The sequence below is a fragment of the Rhinolophus sinicus genome, linkage group LG01 (genome assembly GCF_036562045.2).
Source record: "Rhinolophus sinicus isolate RSC01 linkage group LG01, ASM3656204v1, whole genome shotgun sequence".
NCBI lineage: Eukaryota > Metazoa > Chordata > Mammalia > Chiroptera > Rhinolophidae > Rhinolophus > Rhinolophus sinicus.
Window position 1 is genome coordinate 8,775,615 of NC_133751.1, and position 15,263 is coordinate 8,790,877.

Sequence of the window (15,263 nt, forward strand, 5' to 3'; positions counted from 1 at the left end):
CATCTCCCGTGGCGGGTGGGTGGACACACAACGTGTGGAGTGATCGTGGACGTGGATGGATTGCAGTTGGCACATCACAGCGCTGCCACACATTGTAACACGTTGGCTTCTCGGTTTTGGGGTGGATACACAATTTTTTCCATACATTAGCCACTTTCCATTTTTCATTTTGAAAAAATGAAAAAAAAAAAAAACTTTCCTTGAATTTTCCCAAAGGCTTGGGTTGTTTTCCTGTAAAGCTGTGTAGCTAAAAAAAAGTCATTAGTAGAAATTGGATCTGGTGAGTGTGATAGAACTCCTCCACCACCACCACAACCACACACACACACACACACACACACACACACACACGCACACTTTCATATATACCTGGGAGATCAGCTTAAATAAGTTAAGTGAAAGCAACCCTTGGCACTAGGTCCGTGTTTATTTGTGCTAACTTGCAATTTGTGCTCTCCCGTCCTTTCCATGTTCTTTTCTTTTATAAACAATTTGTTTTAACGGTTTGCTTTTCTTACTCTGAAAAGTTGGCAATAAAGAAAGGGGTAAATTAGGTATAATCTATTACTAGGCATTACAGCTGTATTACCAGACACATCACAAGACACTGACATTTGGTTGGATGTGAAATGACTTTTTCATAGCGTGACTTACACGTGGTATATTTATATCAAGTTCCATGTACAACTAAGTCATGCAGTGTTACTAGGAAAATTCGCTCTAGCCAGTAGCCAAATATTCTGGAGATACAGTTATAGATGAAAGCCAAGGCAAAAAAAAAATTAAAAAAAAAAATTTAAGTGCCCAAAGCAAAGTTCTTTCTGTTTGCTTTTTTTTTTTTTTTTTAAAGGAACACAATTGAATTAATCTGCCAACTCCCTAGACCCCTATAAAGTAAGTTAATGGCAATACATTACTTTGGTACTTTGATGATTTACATATACTCAGGTTCCATTAAAGCAAGTATTGACTAAAACTCAGACTGTTGTTGAAATCTTTCAGTGTACTTTCATATACTGAAATGACGGACATTTGAAATTCCATTTGTTTGTTTGATTTAGTTTTTGTTTTTGTTCACCATGGCTTTAGAGGTCAGTCTTCTGGTCATTTGAGATAAAAAGTAAATATCTGAAATAAGTAAGTTCTTAAGTACTGTGTACATTTATGGCCCTTTTTTAATTTGTTCCTAGTATCACCTTATTTTTACTTACCTCTGAAGTGGTTTTATGATATTTCCAATTCACTCATTATAAAGAGCTAAGGAGAAATATGCGTAAGTCACATCTTTGACATCATTTCTGATATTACTAACAAGGTACAGCCCGAGTTGCAGAAATGAAGCAGAGATCTGTGAGCCTGAGGAAGTGAGAGAGGAGTTTGGAGTTGAACCGACCTGACCCCACATCCAATCCCTGCTACTTACTAGCTGTGTGTCAGTTTTCCCATCTGTAGAATGGGCTTAGTGACCCCTGGGCGTGTGAGGATTAAATGAGATAGGCTGAGAGGCAGACTGGGGTGGTTGCCTCTCCCAGGGTGGTTGGCGGCCCCAGCTAGAGAGCTGGCTGCCTGATTCAACCTTGCTTCTCCTCTGTGATCAGATTGGCCTCTCCAAAACCAGAAAGATGATATCCTTGTCTTGGGGGAGTTTTGTGTGGATTTAGTCAAGTAGCACATCTGACAACAGCATAGTGCCTGGCACAGAGATAGATGCTCCTTAAATATCATCTGTCATTAGAGCACATGCCCTGGACACAGGGTGGTCCCCTTTCCTCAAGCCATAGCCCTTCCCAGGGGAAACTACTAGACTTCTGCCCGAGTCGGGACCAGACGTTTGCCATTGCCAAGCTATTTTTCAAAAAAAATTGTTTTTGGCAGATTGGGCTCTCAGAATATAATACAACAAGGGCTTTTTTTCCTCTCCTCTTTTTTCCCCCACCCTACCTATTATTAGCCCCAAATACTGAATCACTGAACTGACTTAAACAACTTATTTCTCATGGAAGCAAAACCGTATTCCTGGCTTCCTTGGAGAGAGGTGGTCTTTTTCCAAACAAAGATTTTCTCAAAATGTAGTTGTTTCTTAATGTTAGCACTCATGTTGCTGTGGGACCTGGCAAGATTCTCAGCATTTAGAAGCTTCCACTGGGTCATTTGTAAAATGGGGATAGTAATCTGAGCTCTGTCTACTGCATAGGGTTGTTTGGGATGAATTGAGATAATATATATCAAGGTGCTTTGTAAACAGTCTATCAATTAGATAATAGAATTATAATAGATATGTAATTAGATAATAGAAAAATAATAATAGAAACTTATTATTATTGGATGTATTATACAAAAATCTGAGGGATTGTAAATAAAATATTATTTAATAAATAATAAACATTATTTATTATTCTTAAAGGTAGATTTCATCTCATCATGGTTTTGGGGATCGATGAGAAAAAAATTGTAGAAAAAAATAAAGATATTTAAATGAGTCCCCATGGAAAGCCATACTTTTAGGAATTTTACCTTTCCCTGTTAGACTATCTCAATGTTTTCTTTACCCACTAGTATATACTCTTTAAGAATGTTCGAAACAAAAAGAAGCAGCCTTGACAGCTAAGAGTTGAGTGTTTTTTTAATATCTATTTCTTTACAAAACCAAATACAGTTTTTGCTCTACAACTCTATGATTCCTTTTTTTGGTGTTTTTTTTCAATGAAAGGCTTGCAAAGCATGTAAGATTGTCGTGTAACTTGCTTAGCCGTTACTCTTTTTTTTTTTTCTTTCACCCATGGCTTTTTATATATGCTGCTTGCCTGAGATTTCTGGATTAGATTTCGGGGAGGTGAAATGTTACACCCTTGAGCCTTCATGCCAGTTTCCCAGAACGAGTGAAAACTGCAGCTGCTCGGAGGTGACAATCTTTCAAGGCTCCAGAGGAGGGCTTGTTGTCCTGTTCATTTGCAGACATGCTGCCGGGTGCAGGTTGGGAGACACTCGTTCTATTCCTTGGGTGATTCAGCCAGTCTGAAAATAAATAGGTAGCTGAGGGCAGGGAGAACGAACTGGAAAATGCTGAAATTGGAGTCTGATTCTCAGGAGCTGCCGTGTTGAACTGAAAAGGAATCCTGAGCCCTGGGCAAGGGAGCGGCCAGCCGGGTAGAAAAACCGCTGGCTTGGGAGACTGGGTTCTGGCCTCAGCTGGCTCTTCGAAGCTCAGCAGCCCACATCACCTCTCAGAGCCTGTTTCTTCATCTGCAAAATGAGAGAGGCAGACAGAGAAACAGAGAGACAGAGACAGAGGATTTGATGACCTGAAGCTCCTTATCAGCTTTTAAAAGTACAATTTGAAATCTGTAGGAGTGAATGCACTTTCCACACATCATCTTCTCACCTGTAGCTGCGGCCAACTTGGAGAGACAGTGATCTAGGCCTGGGGGAGGGCCACACAGGAAGTAGTAGGGAGGGAGATACGTCTGCTTATTCCCCAAGCTGCAGAAAGAAATAAAGATCCATGCCAGAGTGACGTGCCATAAGTAGGGGACATCACCCCAACTAGATTTCCCATGACTTTCACATCATTTAAAAAAAAAAAAAAAATCCTTACTCCCACAAAGTGCTCAATTGTGTGAGCCATAGAGCCCCAACATGGTCAACTTCCTGAAGCTGGCCGGACAGAGACCTCCATGTTAATGCCTCAGACAACTAAAAAAGATGGCGTGAGTCCTGTTGACTGAACTGTTGGAGGTTTCTGAGCGAGGCTGTCCCCCTCCTTTGCCTCCACACAGTATTATGGGCTGGTCTTCATTACCTGCCCTACCTATCTTCACAATCTAGCCGCAAACAGCTTTGGTTGACCACACCACTTCCCTATTGAAAGTTAATACTGTTTGACTCATTCTGTGTTACTAACTGAAGCCAAAGAAAACAAGCTGGAGAATAACCGGCTTGTATGGAGTTTGGAAAGCTCTCAGAGGCCTCGCTTTCAAAATGCTATACAGTAGCTGTACTATATCTCTCTGCTGCAGCTGCAAAGAAAATGAAGGAAGCAGAAGTGGTTAAAAGAAAAAAAAAAAGGTTGGGGGTGGGGAAGAGACAGGGAAGGGAGTGGGGGCCCCCCTCAGGCTGAGAAAACACTCACATAATCTGAGGGCTCACTCAGTGAGCTGCAGTACTGCTTTTACACACCAGAGTATTCACACAGAAGAGGGACTGTTTGAGAAGTTAAAAGGAGAGAAAGTTCAAAACATTCGTTGAAAAGGCGGTGCTCCTATTGCCTTCTTAGCAGAGAGGAGCTGAGAAGATGGTCCCACCCAGCCAGCCAGCCAGCCATCCAGCGGCAGAGTCCCAAGGTAAAGACAGAGAAAGGTGCTGGTCTGTTACTTTGAAATCTGGAAAGGATTTGGACAGGACAATGTTGCCGGGTTTTGTGAGGGAAGTATGGACAGGCTTCTCGTCTTTCATTCCATAACTGGCTCCGATGTGGTCACCGGGGTGAATGCGGGCGCTTGTGTCTTGGAATAAATAGAACTTTCCCTCTTAACGTCACCTGGCAAGCCGTGGGACCAATGTTTTCATCACGGTGCTGTGGCTCTTTGGGTGTCCCAGACAGATAGCCACTTGCCGTTTCAGGTAACTGGTGGAGGGCGATTCCCTCTCCCCTCCCAGATACTCCTTCTCAGGTAGGTGTTGACAACAGTAGGTGAAAGTTAGCCTGAGTGAGGCCATCATCCCCCAAACTACCTGAAACCTTTTTCTCTGGATGGTGTGAGGTAGGGCTAATAGCCGGTTAAAAGCGACTACTAGTTACTGTTAGTTCTCTGACATGTGAGTGCTCAGGAGCTGTGAGTGGCCTGGGTGCCACAGTCCTTTTGTACCAGCCAGGGCCTGCTTAGCCATCTCCTAAAGGGTTTTGGCTGGCCCCTCGGTCTCCTGCCCCATTAAGGCCAGCCCAGAATTCAGTTGGCATTTGTGACACGAGGGGTGGGAATCAGATGCTGCAGCCCAGCTGCTGGGAAAGGCCCTGGGCCCAGGGCAGGACGAAGAGGGAACTTTCTTCCTCCTATCAGAAGTACAGAGGAATAGAAATCATTCTACACGCTGTGGCGTGCGCATCCCGGAATGAGTCTAGCCCAGGAAAAGGGAGGCTATTCACTCACTCATTCATTCATTCATTCATTCATTCATTCTTCTTCGCCCAGTTTTTCTGAGGTGCAACCCAACCTTGGAAGGACTCTCAGTTTACCCCGGTCCTGTCTGAACATGCTCAGCACCTCTGCCAGTTATGTGTGGTATGTGCCGGTGCGGGAGGGAGTGGAGACGTGCAGTGCAGGGAGATCGGGAGGCCTGTGTGGACAGCAGGAATGCCGGGCAATGTGAGGATGAAGCAGGTGGGCCTCTGGGGTCATTTGCTCCTTCTCAGAACTTGCCTGGGGGCCAGCTCTGCTGAAGATCTGAACTGCAAAGCCAGTGCAGAGGCTCCAGGCAGCATTTCCTGAGAGTCCAACACTCCCCCCACCACCACCCCCCAAAGCCTACCCTTCCCAAGTCCCCTCCTATTCAGAGCCCATCCATGGGGGCAGGGCTACTCAGATAAGTGAATCCACATTACCAGCAGTTACCTCTCTCGGGTTACTTTTTAATTACTCCCCAACAGGGGGCTTTCTCCAGACAATCCCTTCACCAAGGGAGGGTTGATAATAGCTGGAATTACAGCCTGCTAGAGGAGAAAGACTCTTGAACTTGTGAGCTGTCTGCACCCCCACAGAGGGCCACCTCTGGTCAAGAGGAAAAGAAACCAGGCTGGTTCTCTGCCCTAAGCTACAATTACCTCCTTAGTCACCAAACAGAAACTGGAGGTAACTAGCGCCGACCAATGACTACAGATTCTGACTACTCTGCTCTCCGGGGGCCCAGGTCTCAAAAAGCTCATGTGAGTGAGCTGAACACGCCACTGTCTGTTACTAGGAGTCTTGAACTGCAGGGAGCTTAGTTTTGTTTCTCTTTTTGTTCTGTGAATTTGGGGCAGGGGGGTGGGCATGGTTTGGGGAGGCAGAGGAATGGTATAGGCCCTGTGTGGGCCTCCCCCAGAAGCCCGAAGTGTGTATTTGTTGATCTTGCTTTGGCCCCAGCTGGCTTTCCTCTCCACGCTGCTGTGGCTTTCTACAGCTTTCCTTTTACGTTTTGTCTAGCAGTTATGTCTTAGCCCACGGACTTGAGGGCAGCTGTGCGATCCTGCATGTGAGTTTTGCAGACTCCCTTAACTTCTGATGAGACAATTCTCCATGAAACTCCATATGCTCAGTGATGATATTTTTCCCTCAACAAGTAGTTTTTCTGAGGCTCCTACTGTTCCATTTCAGCTGAAAACTTTGGTTCAAACTTCTTTTGCCCCAAATGAATTTTCCTTTCCTACAGTTAAATGGAGGACAATTGGATGGCCCCCGTCATGAAGGGTCTGAGCAGTCAGTCAGTCAGTTGGTCATTCAGTCAACATTTAGTGAGCCTACTATGTGCCAGGTGCTAGGGTCTCAGCTGTGAAGAAAACAGACAAAATCCGACCCTCATGGAGTTTACAGTCCAGTGGGCACAGATAGACCATAAATAACATTAACTAGGATTATGCAGAAAACCAAAGCTAAAGGGTAGGGATTGGTCAGGTAGGGGACATTTTGCCACTTAAAATCGGCTGTTCAGGAAGTTCTCAGGGAGAACATGAAATTTAAGAAAGACTTGAAGGGTAAGAGGGATCGCTCCACAGGTTTCTGGGGAAAGAAGGTTCTGCGCAGAGGAAACAGCAAGTGCAAAGGCCCTGAGGCAGGCATATAGCAGCAATAGGCAGGTGGCCAATATGGCTGGAGCAGAACGGGGAACTCAAATGGTCTACCTTGTAGTTTCAAGTAGGGGGGATTCACCTTAGAAAGCAGGAAAGCAAAGTGCCAGCCTGACCTCTAACATGTGCACTTAATGGCTCGTGAGGGACCCGTGCAGGACTATGGTTTGGGAAGACCCAGCATAGGGGAGCCTCATGTGCAGGCAGACTTGGTGATCACTCGCTTACCTGTTGTCACCTGCAAGAGAAACATAGCTCTTCCCAACCAAAGGCACCACTGTCCCTGTTGGTGACTCTCCTGGGGTAAATCATCGTGTCCCTAGGACATTACCTGGGAAGGGGAGGTATCCCAGTGTGTTTTCCCCACTGGCTCGCTCTGATTTATCTGCCTGTAGGAGGAGGTAGGAGGGGCATGAGCAAGGAGCCAGAAGCCCTGCATGGGGCTCGTGGTGCGGGGAGGGGACAGTTGCCCAGGGAGGGTGACGAGCACAACCTGAAGCTTACAGTCCTCTTGCCTCTGATGGGAGGGGTGGGCAGGGGCCAGAAAGGCGTCATTATTTTCTAACCCATAAGAGAAGCAGGGAAATGAGACTTTGGGTTAAGCTTTGGCAGAGTGGCTTTTTCCCAGCTGTAGCCCCTGACAAATTCCCAGCAGGTTAATGTGACTTTAATGGCCCACTCTGTCTGGACGCTGCCTTTGGGAGGTAATGGGGAAGAGCAAAAACCGAACAGGATGTCCCAGTCGGTAAAACAGCAGGAAAGGCTAAGTGAAGGCTTGAGGCGAGAGAGGAGAAGAGCCGTGAAAAGTGATTTCCAAGGTCACTGTTAACTGTCTGAAAGGCCACTGGTGAAACAGCAGGAGGCAGAGGGAGAGTGGCTTCTCTGGACAGCAGGGGCTCACCGGCAGGCAGGCCAGGCCCGGTGGAACCCCAGATTTGAAGACCTGATGGGGGTCAAGGTAGAGCTCTGAAGACCAGTTGACAGTCAGGCTTGGGACTGGTTCCCAGAGCCCAGGTATCTACGTGGGGAAAAAAGAGAGAGAGAGAGAGAATCCTACTGTCATATGAAGCAGTCTAGGAAAGCCTGTGCTTAGAGTCCTCCAACAAGAACCAGTTGAGTAGCTAATCACTGCAGACGTAATTGCTGTGAATGCTTTCAGAGCCCCTTGGGGTCATCCGTCTTGGTCCTTTAATTCCAGCCGTCCAGATAAGGAGGCTGGGTGATGAAGAAACTTGCTCTTGTCCACAGGGGAGTTGGGTGGAAAAGCAGATTAGGATGGAGAGGTCTTAACACCCAGACAGGCAGTCACATTTCCCTGGTGCCATGTTGTTTCCTGAGGGGACAAAAGGATTATGGCTTCTGCATGAACACCCTCATTTTTGTTGGGGCTCATAGGTCTTAACTGGTACATTTCTGGAGTGGAATAGTTGGTCCTTCCTGTCTCAGGCAGGGTGGGAGTTACTTCCCACTTGAGAATTCTGGGTTCACCTTAGACATCAGCCTGATTATTATCATAGCAGCTCACTGACTCATCTCAGTGACGGTGAGAAAGAGACAGTCGCCCATCTCTCTGCTGGGCAGACTTTTGGCATTTTCAGCTGCTTTGTATACATCGAAGAATTTAACAATTAAGAAAAAGACCAATAGTATCACCCAAACAAAGTCATCACTCAGTGCCTATGGACACTTAGTCTAAACACAGTTCTGGTATATTTGGTGTTTTAATTTCCAGCCCACAGCAAATTAGAAGCACATTGAAAGCACACACACCAAAGGGAGGGGTCTCTTCCTCTCTCACTGACACTCCCAGTATGTCCCTTGGGCCAGCGGCATCTATAACTGCACCTTAGCAGAAATCTAAATTCTCGGGCCCCAGCCCGGACCTACCAAGCCAGAGCGTTGGCTGAGACATAGCTCTCTAGTCACTACAGATCACCCACCGTGCAGCTCTGGCTCCACTGTTCGAAGCACAAGCAGGAACAAAAGTGGGATTGTAAGGGCAGAGAGTACACATTAGTAAAGTGCTCTAGGGTCCCCATGATCTACAGCCTCTCCTCTCTATTCACTTGAGGTTCGCAGAATTTGCTATTTCTAGGTGCATTGAGCACGAGGTGGGGAAGAGGTGTTTTCAGGCCTGCCCTCTTTCTCTCATTAGCTGTGTGACATTGGATAAATGACATAACTTCTCTGAACTTCACTTCCTGCATGTCAGTTAAGACGTATGGCTGATTTTTCTGGCCCTTCTCCAGTTCTGAAGTATTCCAACTTCGTGCTCGTCTGTTAGCTTAATAATATGGGAAGACATGAGGGAAAAGTTAAGCTACCTATGTTTCTATAACATTCAATGATATGTAAACATGTATATATAACATGTATTCTAATGTCTGATATATTAACATACACATCGCATCGTTTACATATTTTATATTACATTATATATTGTACATATAACATATACACAATATATAATATGAGACAATATTGCCCAACTTTAAATCAGCCAGCAGATGGGTAGGTTTGCAGTTTGGAAGATGTATTTCACCACCTGGGAGGTACTTTAAAAAAGGATCATATTCACACTCAGTACCATTGCTTTAAAGTTCTGATGACTCTGATGACCCTGGAACCTAGAGATTGGACTGTTATACCAGGAAAAAGCAGCTGTCCTCTACCACACATCAATTTATTTTCCATAGTCATAAAGCAGGAGCAAATGAAGGAAAGAACAATCCAGGTTTTTATATCCAGATCCATGTCATTAATATGAGACTAACTGGCAAACCTCTTTTGAAATACATACGTCCTTTTAGACGAATCACAATGTGATGCTAGATAGATATTACAGATAGATAGATAGATAGATAGATAGATAGATAGATAGATAGATAGATATGTATATATACACATACACATGTATAGATAGATATCTTTTCGGTATTATCATTTCACATGGATTTTTCTCAACTGCTTATCATGACAATGCTTTGAGTATAGACCTCCCTCATTTTTCTGCTGAGACTATATCAAGAAAACTAGTAAACTCACATCAGAAACATGAACAAACGTGCTGACGGCCAAAAATGATTCTTGGTAGCCAAAATTTTCCAGGAAAAGTTTACAATTTAGCCTTATCTGTTATCTTTGTTAGAAGACCATATACCTTATTTCGCAGATCAACAATTGTTTCTTGAAAAAGGCAGCTTAGTTTTCGATGAGATATGCATGCTTACTCAGTCTAATTTCACAGCAGAAAACTGAAAGCTGGTCCCATAATCTGTCACAAATATCACAACATTTAGGGTGCCGTATGGACAGCTATTCCAGAGAACTACAGGACATATGTCTTTGGAATGAAGTAAAATTTAGTGAATGGGATTAATTTATTTTTATTCTTTTTCTGGTGGCTTTTTATAACTCTGCATATATAATAAAATTCTAATCAAGTATTTTTTTCAAAAATCTGAAAATGGTAAGAGAGACCCCTGGTTTACTATCCTTTTCCACTCGGCCTAAGATTCAGTAAGATTCGGTATGAAATCTTGAGGTAGCCACTATTTTACGGGCCATCGTGTAAGCATTCATAATTTACTTCCAACGTGCTCAGAAAGCCAGGCCACCAGCATGCATGTTTGGGGCTACATCGTAATTTTACCAGATGTTTGATCCAGGGTTGAGTTCCCTGTTGCCCTCTGAAGCCTAGTACTTAGTAAGAAAGAAGAAAAGTGAATTTGATAGTGGACATTTCCCATTCTCCTGTATTTAAAATTCAGGAGGCAAATTGATGTTTTAATTGCACCCAGATACAGGAAACAAGACATAAAGCATTCATTTTCCCCAGCTTGCAAGTTTGTATTGGAAGCTTCTCTGTTTCGCACAAAATATTGCTATTTGGCACATGAAATCTGATGGTTTCAGAAAGAAGAATTAGGTTTTCCTTTGATCTCCCTTGTAAGTGCATCTGAACCACACCTTTACTGTGATAATGCTTTTTATTTCCCCGGAGTCTTGGTGTTACAACCCTCTAGCACCTTTGTGAGGAAGGGGCACAACACTCCCTGGAAAGGCAAGAAGAGTCTTACTCCAGGGATCATACATGGACAGGGTATAAAATGAACTACACGCACACACACACACACACACACACACACACACACACACACTCACACTCACACTCGTCCAGCATTAAACTCAGCCCCTCGACTCTCTGGGCTTAGGAAGTAGCTTAGAGTGAAGAATTGTTTTCTCTGAGAGGTATGCCCAAACATTCCTGCTAAAGCAGGCAGCCATCACTTAATCTCTGTAAATGCTACGACTTTGGCAGGTGTCAGCTGGGACAGAAATGGCTCACATGTTAAAACGTTTTAAGCATGGGGCAAGGAGAGGGGTGACTAATAAATCATCATCATCATCATCGCCATCATCTCCATCATCTCACGTTGTCCACAGTCATGACTTACCTGAAATGACTTATTCGTGTTTGGTTTCTTGGTGGCACGTGGTCCCCAAGCTTGGTGGGTGAGGCAGACACAATTGAAAGCCTTTCTCCAAAACGCTGAGTGCCATGTATTCAGAATGATCACGTACACAACATTCCCCTCGGTCACCCACTGTCCTTGACACGGTGCCCAAGGAATGTGAAGTTTTGAAATGGGTACAAAACCTGCTGGAAGTCTCTGCACCATTACTTCTCCAACCAGCACTCTGTCTGAGGCAGTAGAATTCTCCAGAATCCTTTTTCCTGCTTTCTTCTCTCCTTGACTCCTAATACCAGGTATTAGTAGGCATTTAAAGAGCAGAATTGTTATGCTTTGAATGGCATTGGAGTTGGGATTCTTGGTTTTGCTGCAAGAAAACTTTAGATTTTTCAGTCTGACCACCTCAGGAAGCTTGAGACTGTGTCACAAAGATAAGAGGAGGGAGGAGTCAAGGAAAGCTACATCAAGGGACACTGGATTACTCCATGACTGACTGAAATAGAATGTTCTAGAAAAAGACGTTTTCGTACTTCTAAGGGAAAGAGATGACAGGGGTTGTTCCGGGATCTGGCCTCACGGCCTTTTGCCCATAAGGCCAGTGCTTAAAATACTCAGCCGGTAAGAGGCCTCTCACATGTGCGCTGGCCCTGCGTGACTCAGGCTGTTTGTGTTCAGGTCGAGTGTTGTGGGCTGCAGAGCTGAATCAGAGTCCAGATTTGCCTTGGTGACACATGAAAAGAGGGAGCATTGCATTTGAACTGCACAAATATTATGCTTAAGTATTTTTCCTTATTTTGGAGCCAAGCAAGTCTTGTTCATGATAAAATCACAGCAATATAGTGGGTCCTTTTTCTGGGGTGGAATTTGAGACAGGGTCAACTGTGCCAAGGGGGCCTGGCAGCAGGAAGAAACAGCAAGCCACGGAGATTTGGAACCATAATGCCAGTTATAAAATTTAATTTTATAATTGTAGCAATTGGGAGCCAGACTGAAATGTCCTCTCCTAGCTTGGGCTGGGGCAGGGGGAGGGGTGGAATCAAGAGACCTTCTTTCTGCTGAGGGTTGGGCCAGGGCATGTGAACGAGAACTTGACTGTGGCAACAAGCAGGCTGCTTCTCCAATCTTGTTTTGATGCCACTTGACAATCGGGGGGAGGGGGCATGTTGTGAAATCAGTCAATGACTCTTTATTCAAACCACGGGGTGAGGACGCAGCTCAGAGGCATCCACCCTTGGCCGTATCGGCCCATCAGGGCATCGAGTCTGCTTGATAGGCCTGAGTCTCTAGTTTAAAGACATTCTGATGGGGGATTAAGGGAGGAAACAGGAGACCCAACCCTCATGGCCTGTCCCATGCGAGTGGCCTCTGCTCCCTGCATCCTGGTGACGATGATTTTGATGAGGAGCAAGGCAAACACACTTATTGTCTCTACAGACACTGAAGGGCCTACTGACCCACCTTGGATTCCTGAGGCTCCGAGGAAGCCCATCCAATCTGCTGGTGGCCTGCTGTGGGCTCCAGTGGCCGGGCCTGCTGGGAATTCTAGACTGGATGAGGCCTAGGCTACACCAGTTCCCTCTTAGGAGGTGCACCTGGGAAAGTCGGCTTCAGGGAAGAAAGAATTCTGGTGAAAAGCTTGAGAGGAAAGGGAGAGCCAGAGGGGCTGAGGGGCTGCCCAATGCCCTGCATTTAACAGGAAATCTAGCCTCCCCAGGGACTGTGGGTTTGCAACCACACCTCATTTCCTGTTGGAAGGGGTGTGCCCACTGAGCTCCAGCGCCCACTTTGCAGCTTCTGAAACCTGTAGGTGGTTGGGTTTGCAGCAGGGAGCGGCTGTTCTGATGCCACTGGGAGGGCACCTCTCCTGGCTGCCATAACTTAGCCCACAGCATGTGGCCAAGAGCCAACAATTAATGCACCTTCTCCACCTCCCGCCATCACCACCCCCACCAAGGCCTGTAAGCCCACTGCCTTCTGCCCAGTGGAGATGGGTGCAGAGGGTTGGGGTGGGTGTGGAGTCCAGACTGGGGGATCACCCAGTGGCCCACATGACAAAAGGGGCCCCAGTCTGCTGTGGAGACAATGCCCCCAAAGTTCTACTGGGAGCCAACCCAATGTGCAAATCTCCAGCAAATCCACGTTGGGGGTGAGGGCAGAGGGAGGGGAAGGACAAGAAAACCCCGAATTTTAGCAAATCCACAATACATTTTCTGATCTCTTCCCTCCTCCCTCCTTGCCTCCCCTCCCCTCCCCACAATAGGACATCGTCAGAAACTAGATGATCACACCAAGCCTGGGAGCTTGTCCTTTTCCGAGCGGCTCAGTGAACTGGAGCAGCTGCGTCGCACGGCCATGAGGGTCAGCCCACACCACCCAGCCCCCACACCCAACCCTCGGGCCTCCTTGAACCACTCCACTGCCTTTAACCCTCAGCCTCAGAGTCAGATGCAGGGTAAGTACCTGGATGGAGCCCACTTCCTCCTGGCCTTCGGGCAAAACCTCCCAGACCAGCCCTGGCTTCTCCTCCAAGCTCAAAGGGTGGTCCTGCGAGCTTGTCACATCCGCACTCTCGGGCAGCCCCAGACATACTGAGTTAGCTTTGCAGTGTAACAAGGTCCCCAGATCAAGAGGGACTGCTACATAGGATATGGAGAGAATATGGAGAGGTATGTGGAGAGGATATCTTGAGTATTTGAAGGGTTAGCTTTGGTTGTGCTATTTCTGGCTGTGCTACCCATTAGGCTTAAAGACACACACACAAAGGGTGCAGGGCAGGATGTTTCAAGTTCTTATTTTCTTCAGATTATTCATGGGGTTTGTATCTAACATCCATTGTTTTGAAAAGATAAAGAAATAGTAGGAATGTCTGGATGCCATCACAGCAGAGGTATTATTTGCAATACACAAATTTGCAGTCAATGAAGCGTGCAGGTTACTCCTCCCCCACCCCCACGGGGCTAGCTGGCAATTGCAAAAACTCTGTAAAATACAATAATTGCATAAAACCCACTGTGTCAAATTAGAATACACAACGTTCATTTACACTGTAGAAACACTGACGTCAATGAGTGTTTGCTCTGTGATACCATTTCAAATTTCCGAAATGCACCGGTTTCCTTTGTGCCGTGCAGGACACAGCTGTATATGATGTGGTCACAGTAAGATTCCTTTCTCAAAGTGCCAGCCTTGCTTAATTCAAAGAAAAAGATAAGTAATACATCTGGCGGAGAGGACAGGTGGCCAGCAAGGGATGGGCTACGTGTTGTTGTCAGACAGCAGAAATTCTCTGGGCGTCTTCTCTGTGAGTTGTGTTGTGGGACATGCAAGCATTCTAAGTTCTTTAGGGTTGGGGCGGGGCCGTAGCTGGCTCTTAGGGTTAGCTCCTGGAGGCTCTGGAAAGGCATGCTCACGCTCCTGCACGGAGCCCGACTGATGATCCATGCCATTAGCTCTCAGTTATGTTTTGGGGGAAGGTTCTTTTCTTTGAGTAGAAAATTCCCAAAGAAATCTTCCTGTAAGGTGCTGTGCAAACAGTTGTTAAGTGGCCTATCTGTAGGGCAGCCCTTTTGTGTACAAATAGAAGTCTAAGGCTTAACTTTTGGGGGCTACCTCTCACCTATAGTCTCAGGTGTATTTAGGAAGACATCCCATGAAATCATTAGTGTCCTGGTACTTAATAATCATGAATACTTATTCAAACTAAGCATATTGATTTTTTTTTTAAATGCAAGTGTGTATGGTAAATTAGGTCAAATGGCATATTAAGCAAGAGAGATGGGCGTGGGGTGAAATGATACTTTTCTTCTAAATAGAATAAAATTCTCGAGGAGATTCCTTCATCTTATGTTTAGGGCCATTTAAATGAATTTGTGTCATCTTCAGGACTCCCATCCATAACATCCAAGGAGAGACTGTTTTCTTATTCTCTCATTGCATAACGGACCATTTATACTACTAGGTTGATAAAC

At 45.6% G+C, this 15,263-nt stretch overlaps 1 protein-coding gene across 2 annotated transcripts in view; it reads left to right on the forward strand.

The window, feature by feature from the left end:
* The window catches only part of RUNX1 (RUNX family transcription factor 1), a 232,928-nt gene that overhangs the window by 178,112 nt on the left and 39,553 nt on the right, over nucleotides 1-15,263 (forward strand). The window contains exon 7 of one of the 2 annotated variants that reach the window (XM_019730261.2): nucleotides 13,556-13,747. The exons of the other annotated variant lie outside the window; for it this stretch is intronic. Coding sequence (XP_019585820.1) covers nucleotides 13,556-13,747 — 192 coding nt within the window. The remainder of the gene's footprint in view (nucleotides 1-13,555; nucleotides 13,748-15,263) is intronic. 2 annotated transcript variants of the gene reach the window in all.